Consider the following 23,737-nt stretch of genomic DNA (forward strand, 5'->3'; position numbering starts at 1 on the left):
ATTCAAGTTATATAAATTTATTATTGGTATGCATGACCAGTTACAGAGCAACACAAATAAGACAGGCCTCTGCCCTGAGGAGCTTACAATTTGTAATTCTACACAGGGGAGGCAAATCAGGTTTAGACAGAACGCATGAGGATTTAGATCTTGTTTTCATTGTGGTACAATGCGTAGCATACTAAAGTCTGTAAGGTCTCTAGCATGTGCATGCTGTGGCTGCAGTCCCATATACACTTACTTTGGAGTAAGTGGGATGTCTGAGTAGACATGCATCAGATTAGGTTGCACAGCAACAGCCTTTCTCTCACTCCTGAATACCTACAATTTGTTGCCACAGATCTGGTATTAGGGAGCTGCGGAGATTATTAGGCTGGGTGAACGTTAACTCTTCATTTGTGCAACATGTTTTGTACGGAAAGCACAATATGGTCTGTGCTGCATTTGCCTTGTGAGGTTGACCACACGCAGGGGCGTAGCTAGGGGATAGGGGGCCTGTGTTTGCCCCACTCCCTGGCAGCCTCTAAGAGTGAAGGAGATGGTGTAGAAAATAGGGAGGGGTGGAGCTGGGGGGCCCTCAGGAGCAGGGGGGCCCCAGGTTCTTTGAACCCATTTGCTCAATTATAGCTACACTCCTGGCCACACAGTATATATTCCCATGTTATGGTGGGCTTTTAAAGATTAACGGCATCTGACACTGGCTCAGTGAGTGAGAATGACATGACCAAGGGCCACACAGTGAAGATGGGACACAGTTGGAACTTGCACCTAGAGCCAAGAGCACTTTCGTCCGCTGGATGTCTGTGTAGTTCCAGAGAACACTGCCGGATACAAAGCTTCCATTCATCCCCTGGTGGCAGCAGGGGGTTACAGATGCAACCAGCAAAGGGATGTGTGAGCAGTTTCATGGGAAGCTGAAGCAGGTGGAGAAAAGATCGGGAAGCACGCCGCAAGAGGACCGAGACGGGGACGCAAACGCGAAGGCATTGGACCTCAGTGTCCAGTTCCCTGCAAAGGGCCAGCTTCCCAGGGATTGGGAAACCCCGCCTTCCCTCCTCTGTTTCCCAGCATGCACTGCAGGGAGTAAGGGAGAGAAAGAAGGAAGGAAAGTCTTGAAGTGGGGGAGGAGTCTCTCTACAGGGAGAAAAGTGAGTATAGATGTGAGAATCCAGGGTTGGCGAGGTGCAAGGGAATTTTTGTGTGCGGAGGAATCGTAAAGGGGTGGACATAAAGACAGGGAAGGCAGTGCTGCTGAAATAAATGATGGGGTTTGGGATTCTGGGAAAGGTCGGGGGTACTGAGGAAATCTCAGGGCAAGGGGTTAGAAAACAAATAGGATCTGCTGTGGTCTTCCTTTTGGGGTGCTTATGTCTGTTCTCACCCCAGAGACTTGCTAGAGCTGGGTTTCCCCTCCACGTAAGGATCTTCCTTAACGGCTGACCAGATCAGTGTGGCTGCCAGGCAGTAGCGTAGTGTTTATTTACATGGTTGCTGTTTAAACTTTAAAGAAGCCATTTGGTTTTTGTGGAACTAGGATGGAAATGGTTTCCTGTCAATGCTGACTTCAGTTGCCTGATTTTTCTGGTGTTTCTGTAGTTAACAGCAACAGAGTTGTAGCTGAATGAATTGTTTTGTTTAATTAAAGACCAGGTGGTTTCCAGTATTAATAGCTTGGCTCTTAATACCTAATCTTTAATAGCGTGGCTTTTAAGAGCTAATAAATTGGCTCTCTCAATCTGGTTGATAATTTTATTGCTGCTAATGTGTGCTAACTTGTGTAGATTATTATTCTTTCAACAAATATTTAAGTGTCCTAGAAGAATGTCAGTTTAGAGGCTTGGAAGAAATGTGAAGGAACACATAAGTAGTGGCAAGTAATTAACACAAGGAGTTTATAGTCTTGTGGATATACAAAATGGAAATTGGATCTGGAGCTCCAGTTTTGGAACATGGAAGTAGACACTCATTGTTGAAACTGAGCCATGGATATGTATGAATATTCTTTCTCTAGTCAGTGGTTTGTGAAAATTTTATTTTTGTCTGCTCCTCATTCCTCCTCAGATTGACACCTTGCTCATGTCTGCCAGTCTTAACATTTTTAGGAGAAGTTTAGTTCCTGTCAGTTCTTTGCTGCTTTATGTTCAGTTCTGTGCGGGGTGGGAATGGGAATGCTTAACTAAATTATTTAAATGGGAGTCACTTTGAGCACTTAAATGGTTATTTAACTTATGAATATATAACAAAGAGTTTATTAACCTGATGGCCCTTTTTATTCCAGAGAAGAGGCTTGGGTAGTTTGGTGTAGTAAAGCCAACAAGGAATCCTGTGGCACTGAAGTAGTTAAACTATGTCTGAGCTGTACCACTTCTGGTGGAATGCTTTGCCATATAAAATAAAAATAATCCTTGTCACAAAGAAAACTAAATATCGGGGAGAAGGCTAGCCCTTCTCCCTGATGTACTAGCTGTTTGTACAGGGGTTATCATTCTGGCAAGTGAGTCCCCACCTGCAGTCTGAAGTGGTACAGTCCAAACACAAGTTCTGTGGCCCAAATTCTGTGGTCTATTAACAGGATTTCAGCTTTGCTGCATTCTTGTACACTAGCTGGCAAACTTCTTTGGTTAGTGCATTTGTCATCTTCCCCACATAATCCCATAAAGTACATCCCAATAACATCTCCTTTTGTATTCTCTTCTTGCAAAGAGGTATGCAGGAGCCAGGAATCCTGGGTTCTAGCCCCTTGCTCACCAACTTTGTCCTTGTGTGTCTGCAGGTGTCCACACACTAAAAGGCTTTAAGAATACTGCTTTCGGAGGCAAATCCCCTCCCTTATGCCAGGTAAAAGCATCATCCTGCTCCACTACTGTCTCCCCCTCCCTTTTTTTTGTATATGGGTTTCACTCTAAACTGCTTTGCCCATTATTTGCTGCAAGTTAACAATTAAACTTAAACAATAAAAAAGTCAGATTCTAAAAGTTCACTGTGAACAGAATAGAACAAACCTGATCTATTAGACACACATTTTCATTCTCCATCCGGAAATTGTGTATTTTGAGACACCACCTTAGTTAAGTTAGCTGTCTTATCTCTCTCAGTTAATGCAATAGAAGTGGAGAAGGGTGAAACTTGAAAGATATTTGTGGGCCAGTTGATTTGGGTCTGGGGTGTAGAAAAGACAGGGAAAACAGAGAGAGAAAACTTGAGTACTCTGTGATTGTAACACAATAATATCTTAGATAATCCTGGTATTCTCAAATGGGGGTGGGTGGGGAGTGGAAGAGGAAGTAGCATGAATTGTGGTAGCATGAATTTCCCCCTTTGCTAAGCAGGGTCTGCCCTGGTTTGCATATGAATGGGAGACTACACGTGAACACTGTAAGATATTCCCCTTAGGGGATGGTGCTGCTCTGGAAAGAGCACCTGTGTGCTTGCATGCAGAAAGTTCCAAGTTCCCTCCCTGGCATCTCCAATATAGGGCTGAGAGAGACTCCTGTCTGCAACCTTGAAGAAGCTGCCACTAGTCTGAATAGACAATACTGAGCTAGATGGACAAACGGTCTGACTCAGTATGAGGCAGCTTCATATGTACCTGTGAAGTTTTAGTTGCCCAGTGGTCACGACTGAGGCCTAGCTTTCACTGAGGTGGTGAAACTGAGCCTGGGTTTTACCACTTCAGACTGCAAGCCGGGTCTCGCCTTATTCAATGTCTCTCCATACCTAAAACATTCCTATAGCAAACTAGGAGAAGAGTATGTTAAAACTATTCTCTCTCTAACATTCCAGTTCTCTTTTTGAATGAAATAGATTTGTTTGGGGAAACATTCAGTCATAGGAATCTGAAGTTGTATGGTTCAAACACCAGTTTTTCTGGCCCAGCTGCTACTGAGGTGGTAGACAGCCTGAGCCTTTCCCCCACCCGCAAATGGAGTCCTCATTTTCTCTCCTTATTCTGTTCCTATTTTTTTCTTGCGGTCTAATTTCCTTGTGCTCGTGCTCTCATTTCTTATTTCCCTTTCTCCTAATTTATATTTCCATTCCAGCTGTTCAGAGGGACAGAAGCTGATCCCCATACAGAAGATTCCTTCTAGATCCAGCTGCTATGCCCCCTAACAAGGATGCCCCAGGCTGCCTCAGCTCACCCCCAGGCTTGATCTGCTTGCCACCCATCTCTGAGGACCTCCAGTTGGTATGGACGCAAGCAGCACAGACCAGTGACCTTGACAGCAACCAGCACCTGCTGCAGACATTCAGCTACTTCCCATACCCCAGCCTTTCTGACCTGGCCTTGCTCTGCCTGCGTCACAGCCTGCACATGGAGAAGGTCAAAGCCTGGTTCATGGCACAACGGCTACGCTGTGGCATCAGCTGGAGTGCTGAGGAAATTGAAGAGACTCGGGCTCGGCTCATCTACCATCAGGACCAGCTACACTTTAGTTGCCTGCTTGCTGGGAATGACAGTAACTCCTGGCACCAGTCATGTAAGGGCCAGGAATGTCACCAACCAGCACCTGCCTCTGTGCAGCACTCCAGTAAATATCAGGAGAACCAGCAATATCCTGTAACCGCCTCAAGCCACTGCAGCACAGTCCAAGGGACAAGAGAACTTGGGAGAATCACTCAGGACATCTGGGAACTGAAGGGAAATGCCTTGTCCCACCATAGCAAAGCTCCGGAGAACCACGAATTGGCAGGGGCCTCCTTGCATTTTCATCATTATACCAAAGAGACCCTTTCCAGTGCTTACTTGCCCACCACAACCACCAGCCTGGATTACAAGCTGCAAAACTCTCACACAATGGCCTGGGACCCAACCAAATCCTCCCAACAGTCCACTGAAACCATCACATCTGCAGTGAATGGTGGGCATCACCCTGCGATTCTCCCCACATGCCCTTCCAACAAAGTAACCCCATCCTCCTCTACGGCTATAGCCAGTGTTTCCGAGTCATCCAGCCTTCAGAAGTATCGGTACTCTGTAGGTGACCAGCAACAGGTTTCAGGTTATATTTCAGACATTCTACGCAAACCTAGGCGAAAGACAAAGGAGCAGTTGGATGTGTTAAAATCCTTCTTTCTTCATCGGCAGTGGGCCAGGCGAGAGGATTATCATCAACTGGAGCAGACCACTGGGCTACCACGGGCAGAAATCATCCAGTGGTTTGGAGATACTCGCTATGCCCTCAAACATGGCCAGTTGAAATGGTTTCGGGACAATGGGGGCCAGAATCAAGAGCCTATCTCCTCACTACCTCCTCATTCACTTCATACTAGCCATCCAAACACAAGCCCATTAGAACGCTACTGGGCAGCTCATCTGCAGCTCCAGGAGAGTGACTTGCCAGCACTCTGTCTTGAGTCTGGTATGGATGCTGAGCAGGTGTTGAAGTGGTTCCGTTCACACTCGCCAGCACCTTGCGAAGTGGAGGTGTGCTTGGGGGATGAGGATGAGGTTGATGAAGAGGTGGCAGCGGCCATGATAAGAGATGAAGATGAAGACTATGAAGAAGAAGAAGATGATGGTGATGATGACGATGACGATGAGGAGGATTGGGTTGCCTAGGATTTGGTGTTGATGCTATAGATGCTGGGCTTCTGGGGTGGGTTTGGGGGAGATATCTAGGGGACAGAATAAATTGGCAAAGATGTTTAGAGTTAGGTGTGACTCCATCAACTTCCTGCCATTGCCCCATGCTCCAAAACACAGAATCAGGCTTCTTTCTATGTTCTAGAATCTTTTGTGCGTCTTTCTTCTAAGCCCTAGAATTAAATTTAAACAAAATTGTCCAGTCCTTTTGATTCAATGATTGTATCTTTAATAATAGTAAGAATGTTGGAAAGGGGACTTTGTGCTCCAGATAGCATCATATGAGTTCTTTGAATAGTGCTCTTGAATGTCTCCTTCTATCTAGCTTTTTTCCAAGTTGCTTTCTGTTCCTTGCTCTAACAGAATCCAGATGTTTCTCCTCTTCTAGAATTATGTTGCCTTTGTCTTCTTGCTGTTCTGGAATTCTGACGCTGGTATCTTCTCTCAGTATAAGGTCTAAACCTGAACCTAATTTTCCCCCTCTAGATATCCCTATCTTGATTTTGCTTTGTCTTCTTCTAACCAGTTGTTCTACTCCTGCTTCTAGAAGTAGAATACATAGTCCCCTTAACTACCACAGCTGCATGGTCTTTGGTTCAGGTACTTCATTTTTCAGATAAACTCCTATGGCTTTCTATTTACTTCTAGCGCACTGCTTTCTTCAGGTTCCATCTAAGTCATATATAATATCCAAATATTCTAAACCCACATACCAAGCATATTTGGTTCTGTTGGGTGAACTGGTGCCTAGGGACTACAGTTTGTATTGTTGGTTAATAATTATTTGTGTTTTACAGGCAAGACCCTCTAAAAGCAGGAATAGATCCAAGAAATAGAGAAGAGGGACTAAAGCCTTATATGCTGTTTACCCTTAATTCATCCCTGCTTGGTTTTCCTGCTGGCTGTTGTTTTATTTATGGGCCTCTCTTTCTATGCATTTTAAAATATGATCCTCCCAAAATGAATTTTTTATTTTATGTGGGTACTGAACAAAATAATGCTTAAGGATGGTGTCTTTGTGGATCTCTTGCGTCTTAGATCTTTGTCATTCTTTCCATTTTCATCCTTTTGCTTTTTTCTTGCCTGTTACATTCTTTGTCTGTCATCTAACTTTTCTTCAATTCTTGATGTTCTTCCTGTGTGCTTGGTCATCTTTTCTTCTTCCTTTGCTTTCCCTTTCTCCAATAGACCCTTGATCCATCAGCTTTCCCTTCCATAGCCCTCCACCACACACCTCATTCTCTAGGGGTCATGTACCCATTTTATACTATCTGGCTGATCCTATGGCCTGAAAGCAGCATTTTACTTCAGTCTACTTAGAACTGTTGTAGAGGCCATCTCCCTTACATGGAGAAGGTTGCAGAAAAGAGGTTTGAGGCATCCCTTGGGATCCTTGTTCTTTCCACCAAAGACCAAAGGAGAGGAGAGCTGGTCTTGTGGTAGCAAGCATGACTTGTCCCCTTAGCTAAGCAGGGTCCGCTCTGGTTCCATGTGAATGCGAAGCTAGAAGTGTGAGCGCTGTAAGATATTCCCCTCAGGGGATAGAGTTGCTCTGGGAAGAGCAGAAGTTTTCAAGTTCCCTCCCTGGCTTCTCCAAGATAGGGCTGAGAGAGATTCCTGCCTGCAACCTTGGAGAAGTCGCTGCCAGTCTGTGAAGACAATACTGAGCTAGATAGACCAATGGTCTGACTCAATATATGGCAGTTTCCTATGTTCCTATGACCTTCACTGAAACACTAGTGTGTTTATTGCCCCTTAAAAAGATCTAAGGAAGGATAAACTGGTATAAAGTCTCAGGACTGGCCAGGTGTCCACACTTTTCACTTGCTGACCTTGCTGTGACAACTGTTCTGTTGCCTTCTGGCAAGGGTGATGAGGGGAGCCCTAGCTTTTGTCTCCAACTTAGTGCTGAGGAGGGAGAGGGCAGGGATCATGCAGTTGCGCCAAGCTTCAAAAATCGCCATATAACTACAGGGATGATGCTGCCCCTCTTCAACCTGGAGACAGAGGCTGGGGCTTACTAGTTTGGTGCTAGGTAGTGGAGGCACTTGTTCAATGGCAAAACAAGCTCCAGTTCCACCTCCACCACCTGCCCCAGCTCCAAAAGAAAAGCTGAAGATGGTTATCTGGATATGAGGCTGAAGAATACCTTGCTAACCAAGTGCCAAAACAAGTCCCAAAATCTTCCCCACAGCTCCAAGTTTGAGGAGGAGGATGGATTCGGTTTGTTGCCACAATTGCACAGGGCTTCTGAGGCCCACCAGAACTCACCACAGTTGTGATGATTATCCTCTCCAATTCCCAACTTGGAGCTGTAGGAAGCCAGAAGGGAATTGTTCCTGACCACATGTGAAGATGCAGCACGTGGTCAGAGACAAGACAACTCAATCCTATACATGTTTATTTGGAAGCAAGCCCCATTGTAACTTCCTTCCAGATAAGGATGTATAACAATCTTGTGCACACTTAGTAGGGTGTAAGCCTCATGGAACACAGTCACCCACATACTGCGCAGTGATATGTGGGTAGTTGTGCACTGCCGTGTGTGTAACCCTGCCTGCACTGTTGTGGAATAGAGTGGTTCCGCTCTGACTTAAAGTTGCACAAATGAAGTTATGGGACACTCATTGGAAATAATGGGCATTGAGTCGTGCAATCCGTAAGACAGAGTGGAGCTGCCCTATTCTGCAACACCGTAGGCAGGGTTTTATGTGCACACAGCGCCACCCACATTTTGTCATGCAGTAGCACTGGGCCACTGGGATTTACTTTTGAGTATACTTGCATAGGCTTGTGTGGGAAAGGGGAGCAGCCTGGCTATTGCAAAACTTGGCTCCCAAGGCCATTCAAAATCTATGGACCCTGGAACTGGTCACTGGATCATACATAAAGGATGACTGACTCTAAAACCTATGGAGGTATGATTTGGCTGAAGATTGTACAAAGGGATATTAATAATCTGCATTCTTAAATGATTTATTCATCACTTCTTCTGAGAATGCCTGCAGAATCGCTACACAAACAATTTATATGACTCAACAAGGGGGAAAAATTGGCTTGTTCCAAGCAACCACACACAGGGAGAAGGTACATGGTGTATACAAGCTTGTGTTCACTTCCAGGACCACAACTTGTTCTAAATGTATCCAAAGGAGATAAATGAAACAGTGATGTGTGGGTGGATAGCTTAATAAATAGCAATAAAATAATAGTTTGGAGGTTTCTGTTGATAGTCTTTTTTCATATATAACAGAAAAGGAAACCATCTTTCAAAAAGAAAAATAGCTGTTCTGGTCTAGCATGCATGTCCTTAATCTGCTAAGTAATGCTGTTATAGACAAAGTAGGCCTATGTGCCCTGGCTCCCAGACCAAATAGAGGTAATTGCTGAGCTTTTCTGCAACTGCCAGCTGAGATCTAATCATTGACAATATCAAATATATTGGCTCTCTTTTTAGCAAATGAATCTAACCCCAACCCTTGCAATATAATATTATTTTATAGAGTCCAAGGGGTGCTTAACATTTGTAATGAACTATGTAAGAAAGTATCCTAGATCAGTAACATTGAGCTTTAGGGCTGGTGCCCCACTCTCAATCTTTGATCACATTCCATTAAAGACCCTATAAAGGAGGGCTGCACAACTCTGGCCTTCTAGCTGTTGTTGTACTACAACTCCTATCATCCCTGAAAATTGGACATTGTAGCTGTGGATGATGGGAGTTGTAGTCGAACATCAGCTGAAGGGTCAAAGTTGTGCAGCTCTGCTATCTATAAAGATTTAGTACATCACTTAAGCCTATTGCTTGTAAGATGCCTTCTGAAACTATATTTTGTGAGAGAGAGTTAGTGGATGGCTCTTCCTCAAGCTCCACAATTCACCAGAGTTGTGTGTTGCGATTCCTCTGCTGTCAGTACTTAGAACTGCCAAGATATTTTGTGTTATGATGATGTTGCTGAGAACAGAATTGCTTCCATCCTCCCTTTTACTGGTAGTGGATCTGGCTGACAGATGGCAGCCTGAGAGAAAGGACAAGGAGCTGGTTACATAGAGCAGCAGTGCACACACCAGTCCCTAAATCTAGTTCTTAATTGTGTTCAAAAACCTCTTCTGTTTTGTGGCAAGTCATGCTCTTCAAATTGATACATAGACTTGACATTATCCATTTATGAGATTACTTGCTCTAAGGACCTAGCTCTGGGATGGAGGATGATTTGGGGGTTGGGGCGGGGGACTGCTTTACTTCTGCAAAATGGTAAATTTGATACCCCCAAACCCTAAAATTCAAAATGATGAATTTAGGCCCCCTAAAAAGAAGAACTTGCTTCCAAAACCTTAAAATAATGAGATTTACAAACAAATACAATCTATGTCTATCATCTTATCTCTGCAGTAAATTGCCACCTTCATGCTGCTCTCTGCAAGCACAGAGGACTAGAAGCTGTTCCTGAAAGCTGACCTAGTTTATGGTCGTAATCATTGAGGATGTTCACATGAGCAACCAAGCCCTGGCTTGGGCAGCCTCTACTCCAAGCCTGAGAACTTATCCCGTACTTTAACCTGGGTTTAAGTGCATGAGCACATCCTTAACCCCAGGTTGGGGTCATGCATGTGTGTGGGCTGCAGGCAGCTCACACACACACAGCTGGGTGGCAAGAGGGCCTGGCTGAGGGAGGATCCCTCAATGCATCACACTCCTGGTGTGGTGCATTGAGGGATGCTGGAGGACTTCCTTCTTGGGATACCTGCTGTGAGATCCTGTGTGGGGAGGCAGGCCAGAGCCTGCCTCCCTGCCAGCCCTCCCACCCCACCAGCATTTTTGGTCATGTGTACGGCCTTATTGTCTGCAGCCTTGTGTTGCAAAGTCCTGCAACAGAAGGAAAAGTATCTCAGTGCCCCCACTTGAGTATGGACAATAGAATCTGTGGTCACCTTCTCAAGAGCAACCCACTTTCTGCTCTGTGTTTCCCTAGCTCCCAGAGTGAGGATGGTAAAAAAGCCAGGTGCATCCCATGCTTAGTGTATTTACTTACCTGTTGTGAAAGGCTGGTGTCGCATGAGGGGTGAATTCTAGCTGTGAAGGAGAAAGAAAGAAGAGCAATTCAAAATCACTATGATGAGATATTTGCTGTGTCTATATTCCATATACATATGCTGCCTCTCACCTGTATAGGGTGCAGCCTCCTGATGCTTTGATGTTCTGGCATAGGAACCCCATCCCTTTGATCTGTGGGCCAGAACCAATAAGGAATTTAACAGCCATCCAAGTTTATGGTGGTGCCAAGGTGGTGTGTATTACCTTAACTCAAACCAATCCCCCCTGGGAGCTGGGGGACCTGTGCTCTCCACTGTAAGGAGGCCTGCAATGTGGAGTGATCAGCAAAGGTCTGATCACAGAGCCACAGAAGGGAATTTGGAGGAGAGGATATGCTAGATGGTGCAGTGCATCCCCTCCTCACCACTGAAGATGCTAAGACTGAAGTGTGGAGTTTCCTGTTGCTGCCTGCTGTTGCTTGCAGTCTGACTTTGCCTCACTGAGAATGGCTGTAAGTTGAAGACATTCAAGCTGGGGGTGTGAGAAGAGGAGGAAGATGCCCTGAAAGGGATGGTAGAGATAAGAGTGTTGGTGAGAAGCGTGAATTACAGTAACAAGAATACTAGTTCCATGGCTTTTCCATGGTAATGTGATAATAGCATCCTGGAGAAGACAGCACCATTCCCCATCGTAAAACTCACCTGTAGAATAAACTCTGTGTGGAAGCTGGAGAAGGCGTAACTGCAAAACAATATCATACTTTACATGAATGTGGGTCTATGGAAAGGTGACGGGGAGGACAAGATTTAGCATATGGGATCTTATAATGAGGTGTCTAATGTAGGATGAGTCATGTAGATCAGAGAGAGATTAGTCTGTTCATAATATAGAGCATTTCCCCCCTCTTGGGAATTAGGCTACACATGTTGTTCAACTTAAAACTGGTGTCTGTGCTTCAGGGTAGCTGCATCTGAAATCCTTGGTCAAGGAGGTAGAAGTCTGATTTCTATTGTTCCTGATCTTGTGGCCTCTTGTACTCTTTGTGACAAGTCTAAGCATTTCTGAAGTTCATCTCGCTTTTGTCTCTGATATTTCTTACCATTAGTAGAGTCAACGGGGGTCATTCTGCCTGGGGTCAGCTGGGTGGTTCCTGTGGAATGCTGGGTACAAAAAGTGAGAGATCCCCATGAATCTGTTAGGAACAAAACAACATATCTATCCTCTCTGTCTCTTCCCTGGGAAAAGACAGGTAGTAGTTTGTGGACTCACATGCCAGTCTGATGGGTGGCTGAATCTGGAAGAGATGGAGTCCAAGGAAGAGGAGCGGCTATGGGAAACAGGCACAAGAAGTCATGGGTGGGAAGGCTAGATAGACCTTCAGAATGATACCAAGAAATCTAGATTTTTAAGGGTAGAATTTCAAATTCTTGTACACACAGGATACAAATTCTGTGACTGGAATAAAAACAATTCACTCCTTTGGGGAAGGGCCATAGCTCAGTGGTAAAGCACATGATTTGTTTTTACAGGGTCCCAGATTCAGTCCCTGACATCTCCAGATAGGAAAGGAAAACAGGAACAGCCTTTTCATGGTGAGGCAGTCGCCTCAGGTGGAGGATTAGTGGGGAAGCAGCAGGACAGTGAGATGTGCCCCACTGCTGCCATCAGAACAGCTTTTCTGGGTCCAATCTGACCCTTGCAAGCTTTGCTAAGAACGCCTCTCCCACCCCTTGCACAGCTTCTAAGGTGCATGACAAGAGAAGAGGGGTCTGCAGGCAGGCAACCTTCCCCCCTCCCTGCCTGTCTCCTCCAGGATTGTGGGACAAAGCAGATTTGGCACCTTGCCTCAGGTGCTCCAAGGTTACCTTGGGCCAACCGTGCTTCAGAAGGATGGCTTTTGGAAACCCTGGAGAGAGCGCTTCTACCAGTCAGTGTAGACAATACTGGCCTAGATGGGCTCAGTACAAGGCAAGTTCATGTTCATATATTCAAAGGTATGCTTACTGAGGGACACCAAGTGCCCAGTTTGGTTCTGGGGAGGTCTTGCAAACCTTGGGATTTTAGTCGCACGTTCTTAGGATAGAGGCACCAGCAGTATTCACAGTAAGAAGATTACTGCGGCAGAATGAACTTAAGGAAAGGAAGCCATGATGACGGGGAGCTGTACTGAGCGCAGCAGCCTCTCCCTACAATGACTGGAATCCCCCACTTGTGCAATTTTTGGATTTTCAATCGCATCTACAAACATATTTGCATTTTTCTTCCTCAAAAAACTAGGAATTAGATTTCTGGGTTTGTCTTTTTAAAATGAAGTTATTCTGGAATTTTTTGATAGATAATATATTTTCAACCATGCATTGCACCTATGAGAAACCGAGAGATATTTCCTCATGCACCTACCTGACCACCTCACTAGAATGCTGGAAAACAGGCCGTGGCGTCACTGCAAGTAGGAGAGAGTGGTTAGGTTAGTGTGAAAGGGAGTAGCAGTGTACTTTGCTGAAGGAGTCATCCTAAGGCAGCTCCTTATGTAGCCACAGGGGAGGAAAGGTAGTAAATTCATTTCCTCAAGGACAAAAAAGAAGCATGCTAATCTCCACCCTTCTTTTAAAGGGAAATGTTGGGGTATTTGTTTGGACTTGTACACTCCTGTCAGGGAATGTATGCAGGATTTCATGTGTGCACTTTCTCTCTCTCTCTCATGCAAGGATACATTTATTCCTACACGTGCAAGGCCATAACACATGTACTCGCTTGCTCACCCACATGTGATTGCCACATGTATAATTTCTGAAGAGCCTCACTGCATGTTTACAGGGGACCCATCTTCCTACCTGTCTGTGATGGTGGTGTGATGGCAACTGGCCTTGGGGTGCTGTTTCTGCAGCAAATTAAAATTAGTTTTGTTCAGTCAGGTATCAACCATATCACTTGGCCTCCCTTGCCCCAGATGTTCAGCTACCCTTGGGTCTCAAACCCAGCCCTCTTGCTTTGGCATTCACAGCTCTTACTGCCTACGTGCCATGTGTTGTGGCTCCTGATGAATGTCCCCAAAGGGCAGAACAGACAAACTGACCTGCTACCCTGGTGGTGCCTTGGAGAAGCCTGTTCAAAGAAAAGAGAATGGTTACAGGACCCTAATGCACACAGGCTGTGAGGGTGGTTCACTTTTTCCTCCCTCACAAATGCAAATACAAAGAGTGATCCTGTTCCTTCCAGCAGAGGGCATTAGGCATCAAAGAACAGAAAATGTGATTTGTTACCAGCAAACAGCTCCTACCTTTAAGAAGCTGAGGTACTTCTTCAGTTCCCTGTTCTCCTTCTGTATTGCCTCCATCTCCCTAAGTATGGGCAATAGGAGTGGTGGTGAGACACAAGATAGCTGGTCTAACAGACCATTGTGACTAATAATTATCCAGTGACTCCCAGCTTTGACCCTTTAGTCCCCACTGTGGGACACTTTAGCAGTGATGGAAAGCAGCAGCAGGATTGACATAAGAACAGCCCTGCTAGATCAGGCCACAAGGCCCATCTAGTCCGGCATCCTAGATCTGAGCTGTCAGTGACGGACCAGGAGAGGGATCTTGGGGTCGTGGTGGACAGCTCATTGAAAGTGTTGACTCAATGTGCGGCAGCTGTGGGGAAAAGGCCACCGATTCCATGCTTGGAATAATTAGAAAGGGGTGAAAATAAAACTGCTAATATAATGCCCTTATACAAAACTATGGTGAAGCCACATTTGGAGTACTATGTACGGTTCTGGTCACCATATCTGAAGAAGGACATTGTAGAACTGGAGAAGGTGTAGAAAAGGGCAACCAAGATGATCAGGGACCTAGAGCACCTTCCTTACAAGTCAAGGCTGCAACACCTGGGGCTTTTTAGTTTAGAAAAAAGATGACTAAGGGGAGACATGTACAGGTCTATAAAATCATGCATGGAACCTTGTAAGTTGATAGAAAATTTTCTCCCTCTCTCACCGCACTAGAACCAGGGGTCATCCCATGAAACTGATTGCCAAGAAATTTAGGACTGACAAAAGGAAGTACTTTTTCACACAATACGTAATTAACGTATGGAATTATCTGCCATAAGATGTGGTGACAGCCAACAGCCTGAATGTCTTTAAGTGGGATTCAGATAAATTCATGGAGGACAAGTCTATCAATGGCTACTAGTCTGAGGGCTATAGGCCACCTCCAGCCTCAGAGACCTCTAAATACCAGTTGCAGGGGAGTAAGTTGCCCTCTGCTCTTGCCTGTGGGCTTCCCAGAGGCATCTCTGGGATGACACAAGCCATTCTATTTATTTATGTATGTATCTATCTATTTTTATACTTCCCTATATAAATTCTCAGGGTGGTTTTAATAACATTATTAACATGTTCTCCCACACACCCCAAGAAAGTAAAAAGGAGTATGGAGTCCCCAAGCCCTTATTAAAAGGCCTGCTCCCAGGGAACCTCTGTCCGCCAAAGGAAAAGAACCTCTTCCTCTAACAAAGTAGAAATGAATCCAAGGATATTTCACAGGGCTTCACTGACATTAAATAAAAGTAAAGTGTGCCATCAAGTCAATTTTGACTCCTGGCTCCCACAGAGCCCTGTGGTTTTCTTTGATAGAATACAGGAGGGTTTACCATTGCCATCTCCCGCGTAGTATGAGAGGATGCCTTTCAGCATCTTCCTAGATTGCTGCTGTCTGATATAGTACCAGTGGGGATTTGAACCGGCAACCTTCTGCTTGTTAGTGAAGCATTTCCCCACTGCACCACTTAAGGTGACTTTCACTGACATTACTTTCCTCTTATGGGGAAAAAGGGAAAGAAGTCCTGTACATGAAGTGTGTGAAGATGGACATGCTCTCTTGAATAACCTCTACACATATCTATTAGCTTTTGCTCATGTGAATGCAACTATAGTGTCTCACTTTTCCTGCAAAGTTAGCTTCTGGTGAGCTTGTTTCAGGGCTCCCTCAGCTTTTGAAGCACTGTGCTTGTAGAAAGAGACTAGCAGTTCCATCTGGCCCTTCTGGAAAGTCCACACCTAGGAAGATAACCAAACAGGAATGGGATATGGGAATTTAGGGGCATCTGTTCTCATCAGATCAGATTTGGGGACTGTGGATAGCCTAGGTAGATGAAGAATAACATATGGGTTATTTTTGACTCTAGGGGGCATGCTGGATGGGAGGGGCCAGATCCTAGTAGCAGAGCACATGCTTTGCTTGTGAAGTTAATCCCTGCCAGTCAGAGAAGACAATACTGGCTAGACAGACTCAATATAAAACAGCTTTCTATGTATATGCTAATATGGCCTCCAGTCATAAATGCAAACTATTTCATTATGCTCCACACACACATTAGCTGGAGCAAGTGACTTGGTGTTTGTGTACACAATAGCTGTAATTGAACAAGGTGACACAAATGATATCACTTTGAAAGTTCATATGTTTTCATGTCAGTTCAGCAAGCTTCTAATAGCTTTTTAACTGTGCACATTTAGGTAGAAAAATGTGGGTTTGTTAGAGGAAGTCTCTAGGAAGGAAACTGACAGGAAAATATTGATGCATAAGTAGGTCTGGCAGATGTGTCCCTCACTTTCTCATATCTTGGAATAGCTGCTGTCTTTGCCTTTATGGAGCTAGCAGCAAGCCTGCTTTGGCAAAGGTAATTTAGAAGAGGTAAGTAACTTTGGTTACCTAGGGGTCATGATAGCCTACTTCTAGCACCACATGGAGGCAGATGGCAGGGCAACAGCTTTGGAGATAAAAGTAATTTATGCATGAGTACGTGTTGCAAAAGCTCAGCACCATAGACTACTGCAGTGACAGGCAGCCAAGCTGTTTTCAGGCTGGTGGGGGAAAGATTAGCAATGGTGAACTGTTTGGGAACATCCAAAACACAACAGTCAAAACATTCACCCCTCTGAAATATCTAAATTTTGTTGTCAAGTCATTCTCAACTGCAGCAACAGCTGCTGAAGAGAGGAAAGAGTGACTCCTATGCAAATACTGTGGATGTGCCTCTCCCAGACACCGTTTTTTGCTTCTGACCTTCTTGATGCCTAAAAATATCAGGGAAGAAGCTCAGAGCTCTTCCTTACTTAAGGCTGGTCTTGAACACAAAAAGGCTGGAAGAAATTTCTTGCTCCTCTTAGCAACTTTCTGGGCCTTCTTAGAATGGTCCATCTTACAGTTAGACCACCACAGAATGATGGCATGTTTGGCATGGATTGAGCATGAGAGTTTTGCCCATTCTACTGGCAGTGAGCAGGAATAGCTGCAAATATACTTCAGAAATAGCTGCAAAATTTGTCCACTGCAGCGAGAGGATTGTCTGATGAGCAAACTGATAACTGTGTTTACTAAATGGACACCTGAATGGTGGGGTCATGTGGGATGAAGCACACACCTATTCCACTTCTAAAAGGCCCTGCTGTCCAACCAGAACTATCTGGTTCAGGAACTGGGGCAGTGATTACTAAGGCCTGTGAGATATACCTAATATGGCAACTCTGGCGGATTGTAATGCTGAGGTGCTTGCTGATCCTGCTGAAATGCTCTTTGATGATTAACCAGCTTTTATCTGGCTCTTTTATCTAGATTTGTTATTGTAATTAATTAGCTCAGTTGGCAAATGGGGACCACCATGATGATTATTAAACTTTTCCCAGATTGGTTATTAACTAGTCCTACAACTGACCTACACCCTGTCCGCAGTAATAGCCCCTAGTCATTAGGAAAGGGGTGATATGTCAGGGCAAATAGCTGACTTGTTGGGTGCTTACTAGGTTTCTTTCTTCCTGGGTGCAGTGGACACTGATAACCCTTAAGCAGGTCTGAATGCCTCTTAATTTAAGTACACGTTTCTCATCTCCCTGTTTCCTTCAGCTGTCCTGCCTTTCCTCATTGACTGCAAAGATCTACAACTTCACTCCATGTTTCTTGATTGCTGAGTTTTTCTTGCTTGCATTGTCCCTTGGTTGGAGTCAATGTCACCTATTTTAGAACCTGGGATCTACAAGCAATGCCAAAAATTATGTAAACTGCCATGAGATGTACATTTTGGTGTAACGGAACCAGACAAATCATAACATTATATCTGGCTTATACTCACCTGAGAAATGTGGGCAATATAGTTGAGTGCTGTTTCAACTGGGCTTTTGAAAAACCTTTTTTCTTCTGGTTTCATCTGTGGGTAGGTGGGGGGCGTGGGGGAGGGGAGAGAGAGGAGAGAGGGGGGGGGAATTAAGAACAAACCCTCCTGAGGCTACAAAAACGGTATTCAGGATTACAGTTGTATATACAGTCCTGAGGTATAAGAGCCTAGATTAAAATCCTTTCAGTTGCCTTTGACCATTCAGTGTCATCAGTGTCATCCTCAATTCCTACTGATATGACATGGGAATAAATAATCACTTATTGTGAAAATAAATATAGAATGAAAATACTTTGCAAATTAAAAGTACTCTACAAACAGTTAATTTTTTTTAAACTGAAATATCCATACAGATTAGTCTGATATTCAGAGCAGAAAGTACAAAGAAGCCCCTCCCAACTATTAGCCACTCTATTATTTTACATTAGAAGGATCCTTTTACATCTGTAACATCTGAGAGGTTTATTAATGTATCTGCTTATAAGGAAGATTTTTGTATGCCAAACTGCAACTAAATTATCAGGAGAATCTTTAAGATGTTTTTTTGGATCCCAAGCAAGTCAGTAATAATGGGCTTCCGTCTTCCCCCACTTTGTGCTCTCACAGTCATTGACTGTGGATCAGACTGCATAAACTAACAACAAAAGGTAGACTTTTAACATCATAATCACATTCTAATGCTGTATAGTGAAATAACAACATTGTTCATGATTCTACTCTTGATTTGGTTCCCCGGCTTTATAGAAATAACAAAATTCATATATTCGTTCAGATTGATGTGGTACAAATAGAATTTTCACATTTGAATCTGGAAGGAAAGGGAGAAGGTAAACAAATTCTAGAAGCCACAACTTACGTTATCATTGAGAAGCAAATATTTGCAGCTTGTTCCACAAGTTGGGCATTTATCTGCCAAGATTAAAATGCAGAAGGTGTTAGAAGAACCTATTGAAAATTATCACAGATAATATCACATGTTTCGAAGTCACAAGGCAGGTCATTTTAAAGGACTGGCTCAGCTGGAACAAGCTAGTTAAATATTTTAAATGAGAAAGTCTTCAAATCATTAGACTGTCTGAAAAAAGAGCATTTAAAAATGTTTCATTTCTGACCTCTGCATTTTATCTACTAGGAGTTAAAATTCCTAGAATTTTTCTGTTATTGCAAGATTCTTCTGCAGAATGGATATATGAAGAACCTAAAATATTGCAAACGTTAACAACATATGTTAATGTGGGGATCCAGTAGACTGGTATGAAGGTTCATTGCCCATTCCGGTTCTAATACATGTGTGGATATGGTATTGGACAGTGCTTGAACTTTGTGTCCAAGATATGATACTGACATCATATTATCACTTACCGGTACCAGCACATTTTTTGCAAAATATATGTCCACAACTGGTGATACAGAAGTCAGATGCCTCCTGGACGAAACACTGGTTGCAATGAAACCAGTCCATGTTGTAAGAGGGGTAAATGGGGCCCACTCAGCTCCTGTCAGAAAAGATGGACCAGGAAGTTATGTCAAGATTTTGTTGGGGCAGAAGAGAGATATAGAGATACAGTGCCATTGACAGTTTCTGGGGACCCAGGGGCAAAACTCTGCCCTGAGTTCTCCCATGGAGCACTGGACCCCACACACCCACCCCCCGCCAAACTTACTGGTGGGTGATGGCTCCTCCTGCCACCTTCTCTATTGGTGAATGGAGGAAGTATTTGGTGATGGTGATTGCTCCCCTTTCCACCCTCTCAGATTGGAGGAACAGGAGCTGCTGCTGCATCCCACCCCCATTCAGCAATGGGGATGGAGGGGCCTTTGGGAGAAAAGCCAATGGACAATAGGGAGGGTGGGAGAAGGAAGCTGCCGCAAGGGCAGCTCCAGAGAGTGGGGGCAAGGGGCAGAAATCTAATATGTGGGGGCGACACAGTTTACCCTCTCAGAAATGCATTTTGCCTCTTCTGTGGCCACCCCCCCCTCATTTTTTCTGCTGCTGGCACTGGCTGCCATACAAATTTCACAGTTTTGAGGCAAACACAGCAGCTCCTCACTCTCCCATCTTCTCAATGGGTCAATGGGAGCATTCCCTTTGAAGCCCTGCATCTCTGGGTGTAGACTGGGTGCTGGGTGCAGTGGCAGTGCAAGTCTCTTGAATAATTCACACCGCTGGTGCCACTGGTGCTGGAGGTTCAGGGTTCACTCAGCTGGGTGGGGCCCTCTGATTGGCATGAGATCCTGGCCAGTGCCTGAGCTGGCCAGCCTGCAGAGATGGACAGATAGAGAACTATGAGAGGTGGTCATGTACTGGAAAAATAGTATGGAAGAACAGAGAGACTGGAAGGACTCTACATATACATTTGTATATGCTGAGTTGTTGTTTTTTAAAGAAAAGGTTGTGCCGTCAAGTCGGTGTCGACTCCTGGCGACCACAGAGCCATATGGTTTACCATTGCCTCCTCCCTCACAGTATGAGATGATAACTTTCAGCATCTTCCTATATCACGGATGCCTGATACAAGTGTTTCCCATAGTCTGGGAAACACACCAGCAGGGATTCGGACCAATAGCTTCCAGCTCTCTAGGCAGGTTGCTTCCCCATATGTTGAGTTAGGGAAATTTAAAAGTGGGATATTTTTCCATGGTGAGGGATTGATAGAGAGAGTGTACACATGGAAGAGAATATCCATATCAATGACTATAGTATCAGCATTATTACCTACTCAGGTTCTTTGCAGTTAGATAAATAATATTAACAGTCTAACTTGTGGCATGCACTTGGGGAGAATTACAGCATTTTCACTAAAATAAAAGCAGTCACTCTCCTAACAAAAGCTTATAATTTGTGAGCATATATAAGACACATTTATTTAAGTGGGATAGTGAAACATGTGCTTAGATCTCTCCCATTAAAATGATTCAGACTTAAGAGGGCAAAACTGTAGTTCTGCAGTTCTGCTACACAATTAGCCATTGACCCAGCACTTTGTGTTACTACTGTGTCACAGAAACATGATGCAGATCCACATGGAGACACCACACATCTATTGTCAAATTAAATGGACTTCACCATAAAAACCATGCTTCATGGCATTCTCATGGTGCAAATACAGAGATCTGAGGTATTGATCCTCATGTGTTCTCATTATTCTTATAGGGAGACTCTCAAACCCACTATCTAATCATAGCTTGCAACATAGATCATCACACCACAGTAAAAACTATGAGGATTTGGACCTCAGATCTGTGATGTTGATTGGATTTTTTTGTGCCATGGTGAGCTGCATCCATGCTTTTTACACTCACGAATCTGTGAACATATTTGTGAGTGTGTTTTAATGGCAGATTTAGGAGCGCTCCATATAAAAACCTTGTAGTCCAAGATGATCTGTGAGAACATAACATTAAGACAGCCTTGCTGGATCAGGCCCAAGGCCTATCTAGTCTAGCATCCTGTTTCACACAGAGGCCCACCAGATGCCTCTGAGAAGATCACAGGCAAGATATGAGGGCATGCTCTCTCTCCTACTGTTGCTCCCCTGCAACTGGTATTTAGAGGCATCTCAGCTCTGAGGCTGGAGGTGGCCTAAAGCCACCAAACTGTGCCTTGGATCCATGTTTTAATATAGTTAGGGTGTGCATGGTCCATGATTAGGGGGGTGCAGTACATGGATACAATTGTGATAATGTGATTTGACAGCTGATTTGTGGTATCTGCACAGAAAAACCATGAGGACCCAAGCAACAGATCCCTGTTTTGCACTACAGCACAAGTCTGGAGCTGTGACTTTTACAGTGTCATGTGTGGAAATGGCTGCAAGGTGTAATTTGATGGTGAATTTGGAGTGTCTTCAGGCTAAACTACAAAGATCCCCAAGGTTTTGTGCCTCAGGTCCATGTTTTTATAATTTTTACAGTGCAGTCTGTGGATGCTGATTATTTGTTGGTGGATTTGGAGATTCTGGATCTATATTTTTGCACCATAATGGTATGGCATGCTGGATCCATAATATTTACAGTGCAAATCTATGGATATAGATGATGTGATTTGATGGTGGATTTGGAGTGTCTCCATATAAAATCAGGGGGATCCATGTTTTTGCCTACAGTGCGCTGAATCTGGAGATCCATTATTTTGCATCACAGTGTACTGAATCTGTGGTTTTTATGGTGCAGTCTGTGGACAAGGATGTGAACTGTGGTTTGAAGGCAGCTGTGTGTGATTTATGTGTAAAAACGAAACCAATTCAGGAGAGTCTGTGTAGCTTCTACAAGATCCAACTTCTACCCAGAGAGCAGTGCCAGGGTCAAAATAAAAAGTGGTTTCTTTCTAACCCATGGAAGCTTATGTCACAATAACTCTTCTTTCTTTTTCTTTCTTTAGCTGCAACAAACTAACTCGACAATCCCTCTCTGAAAAAAGGTACAGTGATATGTCAGGAACAGGCAATAGAAAAGCCAGCATAGCGTAGTGGTTAGAGTGTTGGACTAGGACTGGGAAGACACGAGTTCGAATCCCTATCCTGAGGCAGAAACTCAGGTTTGCGCTGGTCAAGAAATGGTTAATAGGGTCTATAAGCTGCCTTGTTGTTAATTGCAAGTTGTTAAGTCATAAATCTCACTGGTCTGGCTGGGATGCCAGCAAGAGGCCCCTCTCTGATATCTCCAGCTAGCCAAGCGTGTAAACTAACATTTTCAAGGGCACATCTGGAGAAAGAGTAGATAGTCACTTATCAATAGGCAGAAGAAAAGGCTCAATTATAATAGAGGAATGTTGTCTAACTAGCAATAATTATAATAATTGTAATATGACGGTTAAGTGATGCTGACCAATGAGGATTGTATCTACTGAATGTAATTAAGTTGTATATAAAGCTGGAACCACGATGTAATCTTTATCTCAGGTTGGGAGCGATTCCACTGAGATCAAATTGCCTGGCAATAAATCTGTTTTTTCTCAGCTGGTGTCAATTTCGCACTCTGAATCCGGGCTAGGGAATTCTGCTACAATCCAACCATGAAACTCACTGGGTGACTCTGGGCCAGTCACATATCTCTCAGTCTAACTTGCGGCACAGGGCTGTTGTGGGGATAAAAATAAGCATGTACACTGCTCTGAGCTCCTCGGAGGAAGAGCGGGATATAAATGTAAAGATAAAAGCAGGTATTTTACATGAGGATGTCCATCTCCAGTTACCGCCAACTCATTTGGTGGCTGCACAGAGACTGCCCCCGAGATTATGGAATGCGCTTCCCGCTGAGATACGATCCTCCCCATCTCTGGCAATTAAAAAGAAAAGAAAAACACCTGAAAACCCATCTTTTCGCCTAAGCTTTCTCAGCTTCCTAATTTTTTTAGGTTTTAATTTCTGACTTATTTTTAAATTGTTAAATTGTTTTAAGTTTTGTCAATGTTTTTTAACTGGTTTCATGCTATCCTTAACCGCCCAGAGAGGCAAGTTTGGAGCGGTGTACAAATCTGACAGACAAACCAACAAATAAGTATTTTGGAGTATATAAGGAAAGACCGCTTCCCATCCACAGGGGTGGTAGGACAAACCCACTTTGGGAAGACCAGCGTTTCCAAAAAGTCCCCGGGGTGGTAGATGCAGCCCCGCACCTGAAGAGCCGGTTTCCTCCCTCTCTCCCCCACTCTGAGGCGGCTGACTGGTCTATGCTAATTTACACAGGGTGACACACACCTCTCATGTGCTCTCCCCCAGTTTCTAAGGGAGGGCTTCCGTGGTGGCCCCACCCCTGCCCGCCCCACATCAGCAACCCGTCGCTTCTCATTGCCCTCCTCTCCTTTCCTGGAGGCAGCTTCGCTCAGTTCGCCACCTCAGTCAGCGCAGGGGGAGGGGGAGAAGCGACGACGGTTCCAAAGAAGCGGGAAAACAGGGGGCTTGACGTCACGCCCGCCGGCGCGAGGCAGCCACGGGGGCGGAGCTTAGGAGGAGGGCGGC

The 23,737-nt window shown here is 44.5% G+C and overlaps 2 protein-coding genes across 27 annotated transcripts in view; one reads left to right on the forward strand and one right to left on the reverse strand.

Moving 5' to 3' along the window:
• HOMEZ (homeobox and leucine zipper encoding) overlaps positions 1-5,789 on the forward strand; it is a 6,958-nt gene extending 1,169 nt beyond the window's left edge. For 2 of the 6 annotated variants that reach the window (XM_053266595.1, XM_053266597.1), the window contains exons 2-3: positions 2,774-2,838; positions 4,041-5,789. In XM_053266595.1, the coding sequence (XP_053122570.1) occupies positions 4,100-5,560 (1,461 nt within the window). In that variant the 5' untranslated portion in view covers positions 2,774-2,838; positions 4,041-4,099 and the 3' untranslated portion in view covers positions 5,561-5,789. Of the gene's footprint in view, positions 1-990; positions 1,149-1,260; positions 1,417-2,773; positions 2,839-4,040 lie in introns of those variants that run through there. The other 4 variants (XM_053266596.1, XM_053266598.1, XM_053266601.1 and 1 more) reach the window with 4 other exon arrangements.
• A 2,755-nt stretch (positions 5,790-8,544) lies between these two features.
• RNF212B (ring finger protein 212B) overlaps positions 8,545-23,737 on the reverse strand; it is a 28,429-nt gene continuing 13,236 nt past the window's right edge. Inside the window, exons 1-18 of one of the 21 annotated variants that reach the window (XM_053266614.1) lie at positions 23,477-23,665; positions 22,948-23,054; positions 19,942-20,037; positions 19,140-19,273; positions 18,634-18,722; positions 17,736-17,810; positions 15,548-15,663; positions 13,900-13,960; positions 13,696-13,724; positions 13,454-13,500; positions 13,020-13,062; positions 11,889-11,946; positions 11,719-11,779; positions 11,321-11,360; positions 11,044-11,180; positions 10,750-10,811; positions 10,618-10,658; positions 8,545-9,603 (exon numbers count right to left, since the gene is read on the reverse strand). In XM_053266614.1, the coding sequence (XP_053122589.1) occupies positions 9,570-9,603; positions 10,618-10,658; positions 10,750-10,811; positions 11,044-11,180; positions 11,321-11,360; positions 11,719-11,779; positions 11,889-11,946; positions 13,020-13,062; positions 13,454-13,500; positions 13,696-13,724; positions 13,900-13,960; positions 15,548-15,663; positions 17,736-17,810; positions 18,634-18,722; positions 19,140-19,239 (993 nt within the window). In that variant the 5' untranslated portion in view covers positions 19,240-19,273; positions 19,942-20,037; positions 22,948-23,054; positions 23,477-23,665 and the 3' untranslated portion in view covers positions 8,545-9,569. Of the gene's footprint in view, positions 9,604-10,617; positions 10,659-10,749; positions 10,812-11,043; positions 11,181-11,320; positions 11,361-11,718; positions 11,780-11,888; positions 11,947-13,019; positions 13,063-13,453; positions 13,501-13,695; positions 13,725-13,899; positions 13,961-15,547; positions 15,664-17,735; positions 17,811-18,633; positions 18,723-19,139; positions 23,055-23,338; positions 23,669-23,737 lie in introns of those variants that run through there. The other 20 variants (XM_053266616.1, XM_053266607.1, XM_053266604.1 and 17 more) reach the window with 20 other exon arrangements.

Source organism: Hemicordylus capensis, chromosome 6 (genome assembly GCF_027244095.1).
Source record: "Hemicordylus capensis ecotype Gifberg chromosome 6, rHemCap1.1.pri, whole genome shotgun sequence".
NCBI lineage: Eukaryota > Metazoa > Chordata > Lepidosauria > Squamata > Cordylidae > Hemicordylus > Hemicordylus capensis.